The 22,806-nt window shown below is 38.9% G+C and overlaps 1 protein-coding gene across 9 annotated transcripts in view; it reads right to left on the reverse strand.

The window, feature by feature from the left end:
• MAST4 (microtubule associated serine/threonine kinase family member 4) overlaps positions 1-22,806 on the reverse strand; it is a 276,947-nt gene that overhangs the window by 126,436 nt on the left and 127,705 nt on the right. For 7 of the 9 annotated variants that reach the window (XM_030968186.1, XM_030968185.1, XM_030968184.1 and 4 more), the window contains one exon: positions 16,988-17,019. In XM_030968186.1, coding sequence (XP_030824046.1) covers positions 16,988-17,019 — 32 coding nt within the window. Of the gene's footprint in view, positions 1-1,580; positions 9,275-16,987; positions 17,020-22,806 lie in introns of those variants that run through there. The other 2 variants (XM_030968194.1, XM_030968191.1) reach the window with 1 other exon arrangement.

Consider the following 22,806-nt stretch of genomic DNA (forward strand, 5'->3'; position numbering starts at 1 on the left):
AGAAAGTAAATATATCCAGACAACATTTTGGCAAAAAAAAAAAAATCAATACTGAATTTAAAATGTAATTATTAATGTTATCAGTATTAAATGTTTTGAAAATATGGTAAAGCAAGTGGAATTATGTTAAGTTAATGTGAAAAAGGAGGAAGCAGTAAATAATTACTTCACATTATAAAAACACAAACATACATTGAAAAACATGAATCCTTTTACATCCTTTGCAGCTAGTGATGCTACTCTCACATGATGATTACATAATTCAGTGAAGATTGATTTAAAAATATTTCAATTGCTACATCTCAAAAGAAGTATAATTATCAATTATTCATGGAAACCATTTTAATGAGATCTTTGATAAGACCCCTCCTCCAAAACTCATGAGAAATTAGTAATGCTGGTTTTCTCGGAAAAATATCTAGAGCTTAGCCTGCCCACAGCTAACACACACTATTCTTACCAGAAGATGTCTGACTGAAATCCAGAATTTCTCAGGCATTTCACAACTGTAGTTCTGGAGAACCAGTATGACATCTACATTTGTTCTTGGAATAAAGTGCTCTGTCACCTTCAAGTGATTATTAGAATAAATTATTTGCTATGCTGCACACTTACCTATAAGCCCTCTCTTTAACACATGGCAGACGCCAGAGATAATACCTTTCATAGCTAGGTAACTTTACTGCAGGCATCTGCAGCATTCAGGGTTTTGTTGGGTTTTTTAATCCAGCAAGAATGGGGCAGTCCCAGGGAATACTAAAGGATCTGACGTAGCCTATCTATTTACCTAGATAAAATTAGCAAGTTCTCATGGCTGTAACATGCATACATACATGCCTGACACATCAGTGTAGACTACAGGTACATATGTATAGAAATATATATTTGGCTTTGACTAACATTTCTGGGGTAAATATATGCTGACATTTATGAATAAAAGACTACACTTACTATCACTATACATTAAAATTACACGTGTTCATTTAGCTACTCTCTAAATAGCTGAAAGCACACAAATTAGTTAATCAGTTTTAAGCAAGTATAAGTAAACACACTGCTAAATTAGGTAAACATACTTACTGAAATTATCACCATTCCTCCAGAATGTCAATACAGGTCATTAGTGCACTTACGTATGTAAAATATGTCTTGTTCCTGATGAATTTTCACAAACAGTATTTTTATTATGCTTTAATCTCTTGCAGTGCTCTCTATTATTCAGCACAGAAAGAGGCCTTTCTAAAAGGCAGCACCGGGATAAACAATCAGCAACGGAGAGCTGAAGAGAAAGACAGACACCATGGCCTACTGACAGATTCTTCTCCTACAGTCCTTCATGCACTGACATTCAGTAACTTTAAATATGCAGAAACGCTTTCTTTCCAAGCACACTGCAATATCCTGGCTCCAGGCTCACACATTTGCTGAAACCAACTGCAATGCATTCAAAACGTGCTCCTTCAACCTGGAGCTGCAGTGCTCCCAGGCTGTCAGCACAAACGTATGTTAAAAGCTCCTGACTGCACAAAAGCCAGCATCATGCAGAAACCATTAAAATATTAAAGACAGACAATACTTACTCCAAGGTCAGCCCTGGAATTTGTAGCCTTTCCCGCTGGGCTTTCATTGCTGTTATGTGTTACCACACTCTATTGTAATCATGACACACATTCACGGGCAGCATTCTGGCGATGACAGAGAGCCAAACGAACCACTATAAACGAATGGACTAAGGATCTCTTGGGGCGGGGGGAGGACCACAAGTTGGGGTCCTTCCACCTCGAGCTGTCACGCAGAACCGCAGGCTGCCTCTCTCAGGTTAGTGGCAGCACACGCCGCTCCGCTTTAGTGGAGCGAACGGCACCTTCAGTTGTGCACACCAAGTAATTCATCCCCGGAATTCCGCAGCAGCAGCCACTGCGCCGGCACACGCACACACACACACAGACACACACACACAGGCACACGCTGCACCTCGGAGGATGCAGTGGTCCCCCTCGCTACGCCAGCCCACCGCGCTAAACAGATGCTATGCTTCACACAGCTTCTCTCGGCAAACGTCCAGCGTTCACCACCCCCTCCGATCCTGCCAGATAGGACTGAGCCATCTTCTTTAAGTCACATTATCCCCTTCCGTGGTAAACAGTTTCTGCAGTAACAGAATAGCAAACTGCTGAATGAAAAGCAGGCTGTTCTTTAATGGAGAAAATTAATTGCCAAGGTTTTTCAGAACAAATATATTCGTGTAACACAAAGGTTAATACAAAAGGAGAAGTCACCGTTTGGTTCTGTCACATCTGCACCTGAATTTTAAAGGGATATCATCTATAGTTTATATTAAGTTGAAAGCCAAACCTAGAAATTGTAGAAAAGTCTATTAATTTCAGTATTAAAGGTAGCATCACTTAAACCACTACACAAGACTTCATACAGACAGTTTAACATCAGTGCTGCTATGTGGGATTTTGGTTATAATTTAATTATATTCTGTTTTTAAGTACTCTCTCTTATTCTGAGATTACAATTTTAATAAATATATACTGTGGACTGTTTCATGAGGAGCAGCATTTTTTGCAATGATCTACAAAAGAGAAGAAAAGCAAAGTGCAAGTACTTATTTTTAGTAATTTTAGAGCTAGAATATTTTATCTTGCCCCCCTACTTTCCCTGTACACAATATAATAAAGTCAACCACATGATTTTATTTTTGCTAGAGCTCTGGATCCGCCCTGTGGATGGACAAGTTCTACAGACTAGTCAAAAGATAGGACCAGATGAAGCTGCTGCTTTTTGTGTGCTTGGCTTAATTTTGGGAGACATCAGCGAGTTCACAGGTACTAGGTTTTAGAGACAGAGGGAAATTTTCTAGTTATGGAAACTGCTGAACTGGATTTGATGAACTTGATTGTTTTTCAATCACACAGTAAAAAATTAATTAAATTCTCAATTACATCTTTTATATTGCCTACATATTTCTACTGGAAGGTATTTTAAATTTATTTTATATATTATCTGCAGCCTTCATTTAAAGACATTGAAAACAAATTTAAAGGATACACAGAGCTATGCATTTGAATTTTTAAAACATAACAGACACCTGGATTGTGAAGGTTAACTTGAGGTCCCAGCAAGCATCCTGTAAGCAGTTTTGGAAAGGAATTTGTAAATTCTCCTACTTCCCCAAAAAAAAGAGAAAGAATGAAATCGAAGGAGTTAAATTCCATCTCACTAACCACAATGGGTGAGTGCACAGATTTTCAAGGGCACAAAGATCAGTTAGGTGCCCAACTCTGAACAGCACATTCAGACAGGTTTCTCAAATTTTACTCAGAACACAAGCAAAACATCAATTTTGGAAGATATTCTAAAACTTGAAAAATACAGTACAAGAATCAACTGTCTAACAGTCAAGCAACTCTGACACTGAAGCTGGTGAAGCTGCCATGCTTTTTCATTACTGAGTTTGGAGACAATCACTTAAGAACAGAAATTCAACAAGAGAGCAGCTGGGTATAGGGCTACTACAGTCACAGGTTCCTGGCAGCTAGGAGAGAGCCAGGAACCTGTGGCAGCTCCCTATTCCCATTGCTCAGCACCTCTCAAACCAAGATCTGTTCCCTTAAAAATCCTTTGATAAAAATATCTTTTGTCTTTGATAAAAATACTTCTTCAGTTGCTGGAAAGTTCTGTTTCTGATAGAGAAAGAAAATTTTGACAGATAAACTGTGATTGTGTACAGACATGTTACAGTTTTAGTTAAGCCTTAAAGGATGTTCAAAGGGCTTAACTTTGTGGATACCACCCTTTAGTTTGCTGCTTCATTCTGTTAGCTGTGTAAGCACATGCACACATAGCTTGCACCAAAGTACTATTTGTTGTTCCATAAAACTGTAAACCTTTTGTTGAAGGCACAAAGAGTAGGAGACAGCACGAACACGTCGAGGAGGACAGCCAACTCCAGTGAATCAGGATGGCACTAGAACTATTTCTGTAAAGAAACTAGCAAAAGGCCTAATTCTGGAGGTGAAAGTATGCTTCCATCAAGAGTGCGCAATACAAATTTTACACACTACTTCCATAAGGCAAATTTTACTGCTGAAGTGAACAGAAGTCCACAACGAAGGCACTTGTTTTGTTTGTTTTTTTCTTCCACATGCAAAGAAATAGTCTGTCACTACTAAACACTACTTCATGAAACACAACAGTTGAGCATTTAGTGCATTTTACCTACAGGAAGACAATACCAGCAGCTTGTCTTGTCTAAAACAAAACTGAGTGGGACTGGCAGTCGCGTACAGGAATTTAAACATAAACAATTGCATCCAAGGGCTATTTTGTGACCATGATAAATCTTTCCTGAGCTGACTCAGGCAAGTACCTCACATTACATAAATGGTTAATTACTCTAAACTGAGATTGAGCTGTAGAGCTTGACTTCAAAAATTGTTTTTCAATACATTTTGCCTGATCCAGATAGAAGTTTAGAAAATTGTAATTTACTGAAAAAAAAGATGAATCCAGAGTACAAGGTCAATTTTTTTTCACTGTTGCAGTCTTACCGTTTTGCAGGAATAAACAGGATCTGCTTCATGCACCTGGGGGCAAAAAACTGCAGCAATTAAATTAGATGAAGCCTTGCAAGTGAAAGCTGACTTCAAGCTTGATCAAAACATCTGTTTGCTCTTAATTTTGCACTGCTTAAATTTCATCTCACCAACACAGAGTTGAGGAAGGAAGCGAAAGTTAGCAAGAAAGATTATTGTTGCTATAAAAGCTAAATGTAGATTAACCCAAAAATACTGGCAGATGTTGCCTATACTGACACAACTTCTGTAAAGAAAATGTCTCATCTGGAGAGAATTCCAAACAAAAAGTCACTCACAGCACTGAAGGGCTGTAAGCATTGTATTCCTTTGCAAATGGAAACCCTGGTCTCCTCTTAGCTAGTTCAAGAGCAAATTTACAAAACAACATGTAGGAAAACATGGCTCAAATTATTCATTTATGTCTTTATTGAGGTGTCTCTGGTTTAGTAATCTCAGACATCTGGTTAAAACCAAGCAAAACCAGAAAAGCACAGAGAATGTTTATTTCCTTGAAACACAAACCAGAAAGACATTACTTCCATAGCACAGTTACTAATGTTGTATGCTTTCAAAGTCCCTCTCTTCGGCAAATGTTGACTATTCTTGCTTTTCCCCCTTAAATAATGGTAACATAATAACACCATTAACAATGCATTAACAATGGCTTTCATTATTCTGTAACATTTAACAACAATTACACTAATACAAGTAACAAGTGAATGCATCCTTTGGATCTGCAGGTCTCTTGGCTAATGCTTTCCAAAGGTATTCTAGGGTTAGTAATCCACTCTCAAAGAATAATGACCTTTCTGTCATAGTCCTTAAACAACGGATTATTTCATCTGAATTTCTGTCATCTAATCTGTCTACCACACCAATTCACACATTCATGCATTTCCAGCAAGCAGAGCTGCTTCACTGCTAGCACCACAGTTCATAAAGAAGTTCTAGCAAGAAGTATGTCTGCATCCTGCGTTGAGTGCAACACTGCAGTTAAGTGCAACACTGCTTCTTGGCATCAGTGAGATGCAAAACACAGCACAAGAGGAATGGGGTGAAAAACACACACACAATCTCTTTTTACAGCCTTTCAACACAGCATGCCTGGGCATATTATAAATGCAGACAAAAAAAAGTCTGAAATATGAATCTTCCCATTTGTTACCTCTACCTGAAGTCAAGAAACTGACCAACACAATGTGTGTAAAGCAAACCTCATGCTTCAGCTATCTGCCAGAAAGCATCAGAAAGTATTCCTCACAATGACCTAACTGGCCAGTTTATTCAGGATTGTTTGGTTACTTTCTACTTTTCCCATTAGTATTTGAGATAGGTCACAGCTAAGGAAGCAATACCAGATGGAGAAAGCAATCCTTTTCCTTCGATCCCTGTCTGGTATGTCTCACTCATATGCTCAAACTCACAATAACTGCCCAATTTGAACGCTTCATCTTGGTCAGCTTACATAAGGAGAAGGAGGTGGGCTGTCCTGTCGGTTTCCCTAGGGAAGGGAGGAAGTGGATGCCAATGACAGAAGGTGTCTGCCTTCACCCACACCCAAAAATCTCAGTTTGAACAATGGGCTCAGCACGGCATGTAGAAATAAATTCCTAGTCACTGCAGGGCAGTGGGTAGATTTTGGTAGGACCTGCATGTCCCTGTGTTCAGTACATGTCAGCACAAAGCACTATGAACTCTCAGGGTATGGGCATGATTGTTTGGTATGCCACAACAGAAAGACATACTAGACAACTCCTTCCAGCCATAAGTCCTGTTAACATCATGGATCTACTGACATATAAAGGCATATCCATAAATCTGATACCAGTAAGCAATTTACAGTAACACATTTTATTTGTGCGTCACTGGAGTACACAGTAAAAGACTAGGCAGTCTTGCAAAATATGACAGAGCCTATTTAGAGCTCTAATTCATATGATACTGCAAGGGACTTGTTTTGAAATTACAGTTCTAGAAAGCACTCTATTAAACTCAAATATATTAAAATAACTTTTTATAAATTTATTGCGTATTCTGCTGATAGCTTTATGGTATTGTCTGTATTGCTAAAAAACAGAATGGATCAAAAGAATGTGTTTATTAGCAATGTTAATTAAACATCAGAAATAACAGAACGGCTGTAAGTTAACCCAGAAACTGGTTGTCACATTCAACATCTTAACTAAAAACACTGATCCTAAAACACTGCAGACAAAAGGAATCCATAAACATCCACCAGCCAAGATTTGGCAAAATCTCTTTGCAACCTCACCCACTTCCATTCCTCCACCATGAGTTTCAACAGGTACTTCTTAACCTTTCCCTACAGCCAGGACAGCCTCCTTGTGCGTAGAACAGATGCATTTTAGTTAAAGTAGGACTCATACTGACTGGTCCTGCAAGTCTGACAGCTCAGAAGACATATAAAAATAATGAAGTTATGTGGCCAAAGAATGAGAGAAAACGCTCCCTATTCTTTGCTTAAATATCATCTGAACTGTTACTATAGATGACACCAGCAAGAGGTGTTAAGAGATTTTAGAGGTGTTAGCAATCTGCTAAGGCAGCCTTCCTCATATTCCACCAACCAGTGCCCCATCTCCCTTGAGTAGGCAGCATCATTCTCACACCTGCCTTTTGTGCAAGCTCAAAAACAACACCCCATACAAAATCAATACAATGGCACAGCATGCCCTTTGCCAAGTTTTTTTTTAATGGAAAACTCCCAGAGCAGCTACTTCAGATTTGGACAATCTCTTACCATATTTCACTCTTATACTGTAAGAACAAAAAAAAATAAAACAAAAATTAGAGAGCAATAAAAATAGCTCAACCAATAAAGTCTTTTGTCAACAGACATTAAACTAAAAATGGTAAAAAGCTTGAGAAATTACATGTTAATAATAATTATTATCTCAGTCTGCACCGCCTTTCATTAAAAAAAAGCATTAAAAATTAGGGGCAAAAATAGATCTACTTTTTGAAGAGTTCTACATTACACAAGGTTTAAACAGTTGTTCTTTTTAAAGACAAGACCCTTGTTACACAGGGATAACCCAAACCCAGGCTCTTAATGAGCATTTGTTCATCTGGTCTTCATTTAAGCTATATTTCAGTGCTAACTGATGCCATTTAGCTTTCCTGTATGTATTTTTTTGTCAAAAGAATGAAAACATAAAAAACCTCAAAGACATAAAAAACATCTTTGGAACTGTTTTTTAAGATCATTATAGTATCTGAATATCTCCTTCAAAAAGTTCAAGGACAAATTCATGATTCCACAGTCCAGCCTGCAGCTGGATTCTCCCAAAACCTTATACCCATCTATCAACAACTAATACAGAGTTACCAAGCTCCGTTTTGGCTGGTTGATAACTGATTCTTTCTTAAGACCTTATCATGCACATGAATACATATATGCCCACAGAAGAAGCTTCCCAACAATTCTGTAAGGCTACCCCATGTATGCTTCAATTTATTTTTTTTTTTAATCCACCTTCTGGTTCTCTTTGTCATTAAACAAGCAAGTAGGCAAGTGCTCCATATGGAGGTGAGCAGCTGAAAGAGAACCATCAGTCTTTCACAAAAAAAAAAAACAACAAAAAACCAAAAAAACAAACAAACAAACAGAAATAAAAGCTCAAGAAATTTGAAGCTTACATCTTTTTTTTTTATCTGTCTCATGCTTACATAAAGCCCTATACACATTTCCACAGAGAATTCTGTCATTACAGACAAGTACAAATGAATAAATGTTGTCCATGATGAGACAGTATTTTCTTCCATCAAAGCAGATACGTAATATATGGAATCAAGTTTCAGCAGAAAGTTTGAGCAAATAATCCCATGGACATAATGACCATTTATAAAGAGCGCTAGAAAAGTCAAGTGGTCCCATATTCTTCCCCAAGAGAGGTCCATTATACCTATATTACTCCTATTGCTCCAGTCAGATGTTTGTCTCATCTTTCTTTAAAACTGATAGTGCTTTCACAACGCTCCCAGGTACACACTCCTCTGCTACATTGTTTAGACACTGCTTCAACCATGTCTGAGATGAATCCCCTTGATCCAATTAAAACACAGTAAATCTTACTGTACACCCCAATAACACAGAAAACACTTTTACTTCCTACTCATGGCAGGTGTTCCACACACTGGAAGACTTTCAAGAATACCCCTCAGCCTTCCCCTCTCTAAAATAAATAACCCCAGCATAGTAAATATTTTTCCATATACCATGTCAAATTTTCCAAGCAGTTGAGAGCTGTCATCTCTTTCCAGCTGATCGACATCAATACACAGCACTTCAATATAAGGCCTTGTAAGTTCTGTGTGGGACAGAATAATGCTGCATGCTTCGCAGCTCAAAATATCAGCTTCCCAGTACAAGATACCCACTGCACTCCAACAGCAGCTGTGGTATCTTAAACCTCACACATCACTTCTGAAAACTAACTCCTATTCAACTATCATGCACATCTGCAGAATTTTCTGCAGGAGTAGAATTTCTATTTTACTTGGTATATTTTCTCCAGGTTGTCAGAATGATTTTGAAACACCATACTTTTGTTCAAAATACTTGCATCCTTCCCAGCTTATTGTCTGCTGCAAACCTCATGAACATCATCTATTCTATCATCTAGGTCACTAATGGAAAATAATGACTACAACCAGTCAACCAGGATTATTACACCTGCAGCCCAGTGCTATCTCCTGCTTAGTGTTTCTACCCTATAAGAAGCAAAGCAAAAGGCTTTTGAAAGTCACAATATCCCCAGCCCATGCCTCCACCCCACCAAGACATATTTGCTGGTATGGCTCACTGGTAAAATTTGACTTTAAAAAAAAAGCCAGCAAAGTTATGATTTATAGAGCAAGAACCTAAAAATCTTCCTTGATTTAGACATATGTGGGTATATTCTTGGTACTTCTGACAGGCATGTCAACCACAAAACAGCCATATTTTTAAATGCAAACGGAAACATTTTACATTCCTCCTAGCAGAAACCAGGAGAAAAGCATTCACAAAAAATGACAATGATGTGTAAAAGCTAATTTTCAGCAGCATTTCAATGATACTAAAAAGAACCACAGAAGAGCTGAGGCTGGGTCTCAAGGCCATACCTACACATGAATATAAACATGGCTGATTTAATCCTGTTTCCATCACACACTATTGTTGAAGTCTGGTATGTGTCCAGTCACTTGATGGCAACATAGTACCATGTAGCAGAGGGGAAAAAAGCATTCCCAGTGTCCATATTCCCGGCACAACTTTTACAAAGGCACAAGAGAGCTTTTCCATTCAGGTTAGAACAGCAGGAACTTGCTTGTTTACAGCAGCACACTCAGCCCCGTGTCAGGAAAACCTGCAACAGTGTGTTTGTCTCAAATACCATGCTTGCCTTCACTGCTCAGGGGCATGACCACACTAAACATTCATGAGTGAAGCCACTGGGATTTGAGGAAATGTGATTATATGCAATTACACTGCCTTTTGCTCTGTGGCAGTCAACACACAATGAATATAAAGTAAGAACTCCCTGTGTCAGCCTTTTAGACTCACTTGCTCCCTGTGGCAGTTATCTGCTACCCTTTTCAGGCAAGCACGACAATGCAGATCCACTTATCCCCAGCACCCTTTCTGACCTTTTCACATGCCTGTGAGATCTGCTGCAACACACCTCATTAAGCCTCACAGGTCTAAGCTTGACTGGCTTGCTAGGAAAAAATGTGACAGAGAAGTGGAAACCCTACAATGTTTAGGAGAAAAAACAAGAGGACAGAGATGGCAGAGAAGAGCAAATAGACGGAAGGAATGTGTGCTAATGCCAGGTTGGCTGCTGCCTTGACTCAGTGAGCAAAGACTCGTTAAAGACCACACAGAGGCAGAGCTCCTTGATTAGCCCTTATGGAACAGAATGGTATCATGCCAATGCAATATTTTCCTTCTCCAAACCTACAAAAGAAGAGGTCTGTCCTGCTGCCATTTAACCTCCACTTTCCTTTTCAGACTGCCACAGAAGCCACCCACCTTCCTGCCACCCATGCTTTTGGCTGAAGTAACCTACTCAGTTTCTGCAAGCTCCAGTCTTTCGGTGAGCCACCAACCGCTCTGCAAAAACTGCATGCGCTGCCTGCCCATCAACTTACTCCCAGGAGCCATCACCCATCCTCCCATACACCCAGCATTTGGCAACCAGGTTCTTGGCATGCCTATCCCCATATGAAAACTACAATCGCAGAGTGAGTGAATTCTGCAAGCCTGAACCTGTGTTAGGACCTCTGCCCTAGCTCTCCACTGCTCTATCCCAGAGGACATGCCTGCAAGGAAGGCGCTTGGCTTAACACAAAGGCTGAAAAGACAAGTGGAAAACCTCCACCAAAACAGAGCATGCAAAGGACTGCATTCAGTCAACAAAACTTTGAAACACAATTAGCATGATGCATAACTCCTAGGGGGAAGGGAGGCAGTAGATAGTAGGGTGAAAGGAAATTAATAGGATCCAGAAGTTTTAGACAGGGACAGAAGTGGTGGTAGGGGCAAGAATGGCCACAGCCACAAACATTATGTTCACAAAATATAAAAGACACAGCCAGTGTAACCTAACTATAGAGCAGGTACACTCCCAGCTATGGCCGACAGAGGCCCTGCTGCCATGCTGACATCTGTCTGCTTTAAAACTTTCAAGTCTGTCTATAGACACATAACTGTAGGTAACAAATACTCTAATGTCCTTTACGATAAGCAACAGTACAGGTTTAGAATACTGACAGTAGTAAAATATGCTCAAGTCTGTATTTCACAAGAAAGAGACAGGGGAAAAAATACTTCCTTCCTCCTCTGAGACAAAACAGGAGTGGTTCACTGGGATTTCATGATTGCTATTCATGACATCCATAGAAAGTCAGCCTATACTTTACATAATGGAATGGCAGTAATATTGAAAATTTCAAGGGGAAAATCTGTAATGGCAGAATGCCTAACTGAAGATGCAATGCAAGCAGATCCCTGATGTTCAGCAACTGCCTCTTTTCTTCTGAGGGCAGATACTTAGACTACAGGTGATACTACTAGCAAGACAGGAAAAAATATATTGTCCAGAAAAACCTGAGCGCTTCTTTTCTTAAGGTAAAAGCAAACATTTATTTGTAGTCAATACCTCACCTTTAACCCCCATCAAAAACAAACAAACAAACAAAACAAACAAAAAATAAAAAAAATAAGGAAAAAAAGAGAAAAAAAAAGATAAACAAAACACAGCCTCTCATTACAATTCCTTAAGCACAGGTTCATCAAGCCATCATGTACTCCGGCCAGAGCCCCACCAAGACTCCAGTCCTACAGACCCTAAGTAAGTGTGTGCACACTAGGAATTGCACAGCCTCAGGAAGATCCCTCTGTAGATTAAGAAATTATTCAAAACTTTGTAGAATCATTGCCAAATTAAAATGAATTCATCAATACAGCATACAGCAGCCTAGGTCATGGAATTCATCAGGACATTGCAACTCCTTTTGTGATTAACTTTTTTTTTAAACAAATTTCTGACATTCCTTAACGGAAGAAAACTGAACTTCCTGAAATTAATGACACTGGGGAAAAAAAACAGTGAACAAGAAGCTGCCTCAGTATGACAGGTTTTCAAGGTTTAGTATTAGAAATTCAAGCTGTGCTGACTAGCAGTGATTACCCACATGACGTTCTTCTGCCAGTTTTCTCAACGCGTAAGAACTTCCTCAGGCAGCAGAATAAAACAGGTGGTTATATGGTCATTTGTTCTTTTTGTGTATGTGATACAGTTTTGAAACTTTACTGAAACAAAATCAAAGACAAATAATTCTACTCGCTGAGAATACAACTTCTGTTCACAAAATGAACAAGAAGGCACAGCCAATGCTGATTTAAAATGCTTATATACATCAATCACTTTTGCCAATGCCAGAAAATCATTAATTACACAATTATTGCACTCACACTAGGTCACCCCTAGATCCCACCCTGATACACACAATCTATGGATTTTATCCACTTACATCCTTTTTTATCATTTATCACATAGAAAAAGGAATGATCTGTTTTAATGTAATTCATCATGTCCCTTTTCAGTGAAAAATTATGTATACTATGTTGAGGGTATTTTAAAGCTTTATAGTACCTTTTTACTGGTAAATTTATGCTCACCTATTTTTGTGTGTGTACATGTGTACAACCTTGGATAGGGATGTGTAAATGCCATCAGGCATTCCCTGGTTCATAAGAGGATCTGTGTGCTTCACAAACAGCAACACTTAATTCTGATCAAATTAGATCTCTATTTCTGAGTGTGGCTTAACATTAAGCATAAGTATCTTCCTTGATATTTCAGAATCATAGAATAGTCTGAGCTAGAAGGGACCCACAAGGATCATCACGTCAACTCTTAAGTGAACAGCCCATACAGGGATCAAACCCACAACCTTGGTGTTATTAGCACCATGATCTAACCAACTGAGCTAGGGTTAGGGCTGGAAGTGTTAGGTGAAAATAAAAAAATCAATAAAAATATTCCATCAAGATATAAATAACCTATCCCTATTGTAGCAGTGTGCAAAAGTATACTCCTATTCAGTTTTCCAATGGACTTGCAAAGTGAGATACTAATAGCCATGCAGATTTACAACCAGGCTAAGCTTATATATAGTCTTTTTGTTGCTGGAGTCAGCCTGAGAGAAAGCTCCCATCCATTCATCCTGCCTCCAAGCCACCACACTCTGCTGCCAGAAAGAAGCATTTGTGCAGCTGGGAAATTTAACATGCTGAAGAAACTGCATGAAGCGAGTTGCAACCTGGATCAATTCTGTCTGTGTCCAGAGAAAGAGCTGAGCCAACACAGCCAGGGGGTGCTCCAAGCATGGAGAAGCTCACTTCTCAGCCAACCACAACTCTTTATCTCAGTTTAGCCAACTATGCTAAGACTGCTCACCCCTGAAATAGCTCTCCCTGTCCTGTTTAAAGCTGCGTCCTTGGCATGACACTGGGCCTGAAGCACCAAAAGACAGTGTGAGATGTCCCTGCCTGGAACTGTTCAGGACCTCTAGATGTCTACGAGAAGGAAAACATAGGACTTTTCACATTTTGAAATTCAATCTTCATGTCAACATTTATATAATATACAAATGCAGCAGTCAACATGGCCCATGCACATAACCCCACAGCTACGGCTAACCTCAGGAGGGTGAGCCCTTTTAATTAAGCACCATTAAGGTAATTTTAAAATACCATTGTTTGGGTTGGCATGGCCAGGTTTTAGTAGTAGGGGAGCTAGAAGGTGGCTACACTGGGAGAAGCTGCTAGAAGCTTTCTCTGTGTCTGGCAGATCCAATGCCAGGCAACTCCAAGACAGACCTGCCGCTCACCAAGGCTGGGCCAATGAAATTATGTTAACAGTTCTGTGGTAACAGATTTAAGAAGGAAAAAAGTTATTGCACAGGTGTAATTGCAGCCAGAGAAGAGCAGAGCGACAATATGTAGCCGCAGCTCTCTTCATAGAGAGCAGGCAGGAATAACTTCCCAAGGCTATTTCCTGCAAATCGCAGTGAGGAACCTCAGAGAAAGAGAAAACAATTCTTATCTCTATTCTTTGCTCCATTTGTTTTTGCGCATGTGGATGTGTTAGGAAGACTGTTTACCTGAAGGGATTTGGTAATTGGATTCTGGTGATGGTTGTTTATGTTAGTTAACCAATCACTCAAAGCTATGTTCTGACTGTCGGGAGACAGTCACAAATTTTTCTTTAGTATGTATCTTTTGTATAGTATAGTATAGTATAGTATAGTATAGCATAGCATAGCATAACACAGCACAGCATAGCATAGCATAGTATAGTATAGTATGGTATCGTATAGTATAGTATAGTACAGTACAGTACAGTATAGTATAGTATAGTATAGTATAGTATAGTATAGTATAGTATAGTATAGTATAGTATAGTATAATGTAATATAATATAGTTTAATAAAGCAATTGTTCAGCCTTCTGAATCAATGTAGTCAGATGCCAGTCATTCCCAGATGTTGGGGTCACCCTGCTTACAAGAAAGATATGTGAGAGGCACAGCCCTGCTGACATCAAGGTTGGTGAAGGAGGGACAGGAGGTGCTTTAAGCACCAGAGCTGAGGCTCCCCTGCAGCCATGGTGAAACCGTGGTGAGGCAGCTGTGGCCTTGCAGCCATGGAGGTCCCAGAGGATGCAGAGATCCACCTGCATTCCCTGGAGGAGACCCAGGCCAGAGCAGGTGGATGCATGAGACAAGGCTGTGAACCTGTGGGAGGCCTGGGCTGGAGCAAGGTCCTGACAGGGACCTCCAGACCAATGGAGAGAGGAGCCCATGCTGGAGCAGGGTCCTGGTAGGACTTGTGACCCTATGGGCGACCCACACTGAAGGACAGCACCTTGTGGAAAGAGACCCACATGGGAGCAGTTCATGCAGAATTGTTGCTTATGGGATGGACTCACACTGAAGAAGTTCATGGAGAACTATCTCCCATGGAGGAGACCCCAGACTAGAGCAGAGGAAGAACTCCTCTCCCTGAGCAGCAGCAGAAACAATGTGATGAACTGTCCATAACCTGCATTCACTGTCTCTCTGTGCCACTGAGAGGGGAAAGGCAGAGCCTTCTTTTAGTAATAAATTCAACCACTATTCCAAATTCAAGTCTGTTTGGCCTGTGACAGTATTTGGTGAGTGATCTCTCCCCGTCCTTACCTTACTTTACACATGAACCCTTCACTGCATTTTGTTGCTTCTGTCTGGTTGCAGAAGGGAGTTACAGAGAAGCTCTGGTGCATGCCAGGCACCAAGCCAGGGTCAACCCACTACAACCATCTGCAGAAACCTAAGCACTTCAATAACTGGATATGATTATGCTGACAAGATGCTGTTCTCTACTACACTTTAATAAAGCCTCAGCAACATCACAAAAAGCACACTAGTATCTCAGTGATCAGCTAAACCAGTATGTATGTGAATGCTACTGAGGTGATTGAGATCCAGTCATTTTTCAGATTTGGAGTAAACAAACTAATAACATTTAATGTCAAACATCCTAGCAAGAATAAGCAAGGTCAAGTTCCAAGAGCCACTTTTTGCTCTGGCTGAAGTGAACAGCAGTTTAGCCATTAACTTTAACAGAGTTAAACAGAGGCAGTCTTGTACGCACACAACAGTTTCAAGTTAATAAAAAGCACAAAGGACACCAAAAGAATGCACCAAAAATCATTTTCTTTAACTGTTTTTCTCTCTGTCACTGAAATATTTAAATAATTAAATACTTGTCACGAAATTAGTTTTCTATTTTCTTGATTTTTCTTACATAATGGGTTTGCTTACTGTACACCATAAGACTTCTCATGCATCCAAACCTAAAACAAGAGTCTTTTCCAACACAGCAGATATCCTATTAAGTACAGACTTCTGGTATGCTCTTTGAGTCAGAACAACAAAGCACTTCACTGCATTTTCCCAGCAGTTACAGTTTCAGTTATTCACATATCTCACCTGCTATCGCTAAAACCTACACAGCACTATCAAGTTGAAACAAAGTAACTGGCCTCTTGTGCAAGGGCACAAGGTTTTACTCAAAATTGTCGCCAATAATCTACAGATCATCTTATAGTATTATTTTTGAAAGAAAGCAGTAAGTGAACAGAGTTTGCTTCTTAAGACATTTTGTGACGTTCTTATCCCAATAATTCTCAACAAGTTACTAATACAGAATAAGAAATTAAACAGATGCAAATAAAAAATACAAGTTTTAAAAACAACCGGCTCAAAACCACCGGAGAATCAAAGCCAAGGTATAGAAATCTAAGCAAAGCACAAATGAACTCAGCATCTGAGTGCATATTATTATAACTAAGTAACAATTTATACAAGAATATATAGTCTTTCCATAATCAAAATAGTAGCTTAACAATCCTACATATTTAGTAAAACTCATCTATTCTTTTTTCCTACCTTCTCATCCAGGACTGTTCAAGGAGTTCCATAAGCATGACAAGTTTCTTTTATATCATTCACAAAGAAAACATGTTTCTTCCTTGATTTTTAACAAGGAAAATCTTTAATAGAAAACAAAACCCTGAACTTAAAAACTTTGCATCCCTTTGTTAATCCCTCATATAGCTTCTCTAAAATCCCAATAGCTTCTCTAAAAGATCAGCATAAAAATGGTGACTGCATAACCCACAGGTTTTCATTTACAATTTTCATTTCTTTGTATGTATTCTCAGGCAGAACAACTGCCATATTTAACCATCATTTTAACTGCCCTGAAAAGAAAACTGGTCTATTCTAAAACTGTCAAAAATACATACTACAATCTAAGCACAACAGCAAAAAACTTCATATACTTACAAACTTCCTCTTCTTGGAAGGCTCAACTCTTTCTGCAACAGAAAAAAGTTACACTGTATTAACAATAAAATATTTTCATTTGAGGTGGTCTTTTTGAGACAAGTACCACAATCCTCTCATCCCATCAGTAGCAGAGAGACAAAAGTGGTATATTGGGACACTAAAAGATGTTACATGTAACACATTCCTTTCTTATTTGAAATATTAACATTAGCATTTGGAAAAGTCTGTACCTTTCTGTAGCAGCAATAATAAAGTATTTCAAGCAATAGACAGATCTTATGGAAAAGCCTTACAGTCAGCTATGATGTGCTGGCGACACTACTAAAATTTGCAAGAGTCACTGACAAAGATAAACTAAGTTCTTTCCAATACTCAAAAGTTGTTAATAACAGCATAACAAGCTGAACAGGTGACCATTGCCACCAAGCTTTCTACACTATATTCTTAAATCCAAGAAAGATTAAGGACATAATAATTTGGTCCACAATAAATAATTACAATTTATTACAGTCTTCTGCAAAGTACTAGCATAACAACAAAATTTTCTACAGCTTTTGCTGAGAACAGTTAAACAGTCAGTCAAACTACAGTTTAACAGTTAAACAACTTTTTATGGGATAGACAAGATAGCCTGCTAGTCAAATAGAAACTGCAAAACAATCATTTTTCTGTTATTTTAGTGTAGAAGAAAGACACAAGATCTATAAAGTTTTGCTTATCAGAAACAAGCAAAATATATATACCACAAGTATATATTATCATCTATTGCATAAATCATAGAATAGCTGAGGCTGGAAGGCATCTCTGGAGATCCTCTGGTTCAACCTACTCACAGCAGAGGCAATTGCAACAAATTACTCATAACTACACCCAGTTGGATTTTGAACATCATTTTGAACATTTTGCAAAGATGGACACCCACAACCTCTCCAGGCAATCTGTTCCATTGTTCAATTACCATCTTTTTTTTTTATTTCTCACATGAACCTGAATGCTACATTAGTTAAGCATTATCTTTGCAATCATGCCCAGCAGAGAGAATCAACTGCATTCAAATACAAGGACAACTTGTCTGACCTAGAGGATACACAGTCAAGATACATTTGAAGTTGAAGGACATCATCCTTGTTGAAAGATAAGCTTGCATATGCGTGTCCTGGGGTGACCTTATGATGCTGAATCGTATCCCCATTCATCTGTTTGTTTTTAGACACTGCACTCACTCTTCCACATTCTGCTCTCAGACTCTGCTGTCTGCGCATGGACAGACAGCAGGACAGAGCTTTCCTTTGCTTTTCATTAGTTCTTAGCTAGCTGAGGCAGACAAGTTCCCTGGACTGTGGTTTTTCTTCTTCTTGGAACCGTTTAAACCTTCTCTGGGCTGAATACGCAGAAGAGCACCTGTGGCCCACTGGGCCAAGCTGGGGCTGCGGCATTTCCAGCACCAGAGGGACTGAAAAGAGACTGAGTGAGCTGAGCTACAACCCACAAAGGAGGTTTTCCGAGTTTGTATCTCTTCAGATTGGCAAGAGGTTTTATTTTTTAATATTATTCAATTTTTGTGCTGCTGAATGCTTTGCCTGGTAAATAAACAGGCTTTTTCCACTTTTCTCGAAGGAAATCATCTTCCCAAACCAGCTGGTGGAGGGCCCACTTAAGTGTGCTTTCTAGAGGAACCCCTTTTGGAGGTTTTCTCCCAGATTTGCCCTAATCAGGACAATGAGAACGGTTCAACTTCTGTGGTTTGATAAAGCTATAGGTATTGACCAGAAAACACATATGAGAATACAATCAAATGGACAAAAATAGTTCAGCCAGGCACCTTAGATAAAAGGCCATAAAGGAATGAATAATTATGTATTCTTTAGAGAGTTTTAAATGGTGTGCAGTAAATAAAGCCTGGGCTGCTAACTGAATGATAAGGACTAAAATATCAAGTAGCAGGTCAATTCCTGAGTACCGCCCATCCTGTTCACTGAATGAGGAAGGAAAAAATAGTGTGAAACAATGCAATTAGACATCGTAATGCAAAGGCATCGGAGAGCAGGATTAGGGGCCTCGGTATCAAATTCTCGTACTTCCTAGGAAGTTCCAGCAACTGTTCAGAATTTGCATTTTAAAACAACATCTTTTAGCATAACATGCGCTTATGTACAAAAGAATAGTTACACCTGCATACAATATTGCATTATGAAGCTGAGTAATTCCCCTCAATTTAAAATGTCACATTCATCATGAACAAAATGTTACCGCACGTTAGAACCCACGTACTTCCCTTTGTGTTTTTTCTTTAATATTTACAATGTCATTGTGTTCTATTTCTAACATGTAACTTGTAATGGTAGGCACTGTCATACTGTAATAGACAATGCTTGTGGGAAAGCTGCCAAATGGTACGAGCAAGAGTTGTACAGGGGTTTGAGTTGCAACATGTACTTTAAATTTGTTTCCTACAAAGCTGTGTGGGTTTTTTTTGTTTGTGTTATTCAATTGGAATGTTTTGGTTGTAGTTTATCATTATTACAGCAGTGCAAATAAGAGACACTGGCTTCTGTAGACACCTGAAGTGACATTAGTGTCTTGGCACATTCTCATGCATGCCATGATGAAGCACTACTTTTGACTATCAAATGAAGCTCCAAAAGAATAATGGCTCACTGCTAAAGATGCTAAAACTACCAAGACCACCCCCTGTATAACAGAAAAAATAAAGCAAAACCACTTGTACATAATTCATACAAGACAATTTACAAAATGTTGCATTTCTAAGGCTGGATTTTAAAACAATATACACATAAACACAAGAAGTACTGAAATAAAACAAATATCCTTCCTGGATAATATTTCTATCCTCATTTTTCCTACCTATTACAACCATGATGTTAAAATGAAAGGTCACTTCTCTCATGCTTCTCCAGCTGGAGTACGTCCAAGAAAAAAAAAGTAAACTAAAATGTAGTTAACTGAAGCATGTTTTTCACTCTCAGATCACACTAAATAATTACCGCTCCTACATGATTTTTTGGTGTCACTTAGGACTCATCCACCCCAAAGATTTTTCCACAGCCTGAAGGAATTAACAGATTATTGGCTGTGTCACTACAGACTTTCTGCCTCCTGAGAACGCTCACCAACATGATGCTAGCTTTGCAATAGTACAGCACAGCTCCACAACTGGCTCAATGCAAAATAGGTGAGAAAAGCATAAACACACTTTACATGGGACTTAGGTCTAGCTTATAGTTTAGATTAGAGAAATCATTTATTTCCTAGGTATACAAAACATTATTTGTACTAAAAAGTTAAAGACGACACTTTTACGTTTGTCACAGCCACTTTAAAGAGGGACGAATGATACCAAACCAAAAGTCACTCAGTTCTTCAGCCTTGCAAGGCTCCAGTTCAGATCTCAGTTAAGCTCCAAATGACTTGCATCAACTTCAGTTTTGTGGTACATCAGTGTTTAATTTCTGAAAGCCTCAGCAGAAGACCCAGAAGACCTGTCTGCCCCAGTTCCACTGCTCAGCATCCAAAGCATGCAGACTGCTGAAGGTAAAACTTAGCAGGGTCAGGACCTTCGGATCACATACTTAGGCAAGCACCTGGGGCATTAAAAAGAGAATAAGATGCCTTTGCTACAACTCTGCATGGTTCTCAGTCACCAGCTCTGCCCCAGATGATCCCACTGTGCTCTTCTGCCCTTGCCCTACATGGAATCTTCCTCTGGCCAGTTCAAGTTTGGCTGGTTTTAGGGCTGTTTCATTCCACTGCAATAACATAAAGCAGATTTAATGGACCAGAGACTCTTGCCCTTGAGGCCCTGTGTGTCTCAAAAACTATTGTCACAAAATATAATAAACCTTGCCTCCAGTTTAAGAGATCTGTGCAAGCTGTGCCAAATTGCTGTGATGTAGCATTAAGAACCAGGTATACTGAATGTAATTGCAGCTGTCAATCAGTTCCAACTCTCTACTCTGTGTATTTTACTATCAATAACATGTTTTGACAAGAATAATGCTTTTTGATTATTTCAATAATTATGATTCTTCCCCTGGTCCTACACACCTCTAAAGTACCTCAGTATGCACAAGTTCAGTATCCTCACCACAGTGCAGATATTCAGCCTTATAAACAGATCACACTGAACAAATAAAACACATTTTGGGTCAAAGCCTCCATCCTACTACCTTTAGAAAAAAAAAAAAAAACAACATAAATAGATCTGAACAGAAGAGGTTAGACTTAGAAAACACTAACTTCTTCACATTCCTTGTAAAGATTACCAGAAAGTTAGAGAAAATTTAAAGTATTGAATTTTGTTCCCTACATGCAAGGGAGAAAAAAATGTCATTAACTTACTGCTTGTTACTGGTTCAATTTTAAACAACCAGTAAAAAGTTGCAACATTCATAAACTACCAAAGACACAGCTCATATTGTTAATACAAGGTTGATTTTGCAATCACAGTAAATCTGCTTCATCTTTCAACAACAATCTTCAAATATTCAAAACATCTTTCAGAGTTTCGAGCTGCTCATAAAAGTAGTCTGGAAAAGTGCACCTTTTCAAAACAAATTTCAGTTATGCATTCTTCAGTTGGTGAGGTGTTAAGGATAACAAGATTAATAAAAGGAGTCGTTTTTTTTTTAACACTGTTGCTCTACCCATCCATCATAAATTTTAAACATCTGATAACTTTCAGGTAACCTGTGTTAGATCTTAACAGCTTAAAATTGTAACATTATCACTGCATTAGTAACAGCAGGAAGGAAAAAAATCAGCAATGGCACACAATTCACCTTCTTATCATCATCAATGACAGCAAGACTTAGTGTTTTGAGGAACGAATTTGAAGGATTTCTTCGTAAGTAATTACTATGTTTTTGTTGAAGATAAGCTGGGGGATGACAGCAGATCTTGCATTTGGATGTGGCAATAAGAATATAAAACAGCGCAAGTGACAAAGTAAAGTATTGTTTCAATCTATCAGAGAAAGGTATTACACTGTGCAAGAGCTTTTTACAAACTAATCTTGACCTCTTTATAATAATATATCAAAGCATTGCACTAATCCATTCTAAATACCTTCTAAGCAAGGCAGTGGCAGGTTATGCTTTTTATTTTATTGCTTCTATCTTTGCCAGCATTTGGTTCTTTTGGATCACAGAGCAGCGACGTCTGTGTGGAGACAGATCAACCACAACAAATGACAAGTGGTAGTGTCTCACACCAAATGTGCATCTTCAGCTCTTGAGTTTGTTTCTCTGGCAAAGCCGTCCTTTGTTTCTATGACAACTTAAAGTGTTTTCTGGTTCCAGGAATAGTAAGCCTTTGCCTCAGAAATAGTGTTCTATTAACATGAGGGTGGAATTTGAGGAGTGGCCATTTACCCTAAAAATGGCAGTTGAACACAGGATTAACCAATTTTCAAAAAGATGCTGAAAATACATTGAGATCTTTCTTTGTCAGTTAAGGTGTTTTCACTGCAATCTGATTTCTCTCAAAATAGATGTAACTATAAAACTGTTCTTCCTTTCAGATGAATTTGTGTTTGCATTACCTCCTTCTCAGCAGTCTGAGTTCTAGACTTGTCGAAGATGCAATTCTATATCCACTTTTCTCAGGAAAACTGTACCAATACCTTCTTCAATGACAATGTAAGTCAAGATCACTATCTTTCCTTTTCCATACTTGCTGCCAAGGAACCTGGCAGCATCCATGCCTTACAGTGAAGTCTGATGTTCTGCCTTTTAGCTGAAGGCTTACAGACTCTTTCCAGTCATTCAGACGCAGCCACCAGTTTACCAGGGTTTTCG

Source organism: Camarhynchus parvulus, chromosome Z (assembly GCF_901933205.1).
Source record: "Camarhynchus parvulus chromosome Z, STF_HiC, whole genome shotgun sequence".
Taxonomy (NCBI): Eukaryota; Metazoa; Chordata; class Aves; order Passeriformes; family Thraupidae; genus Camarhynchus; species Camarhynchus parvulus.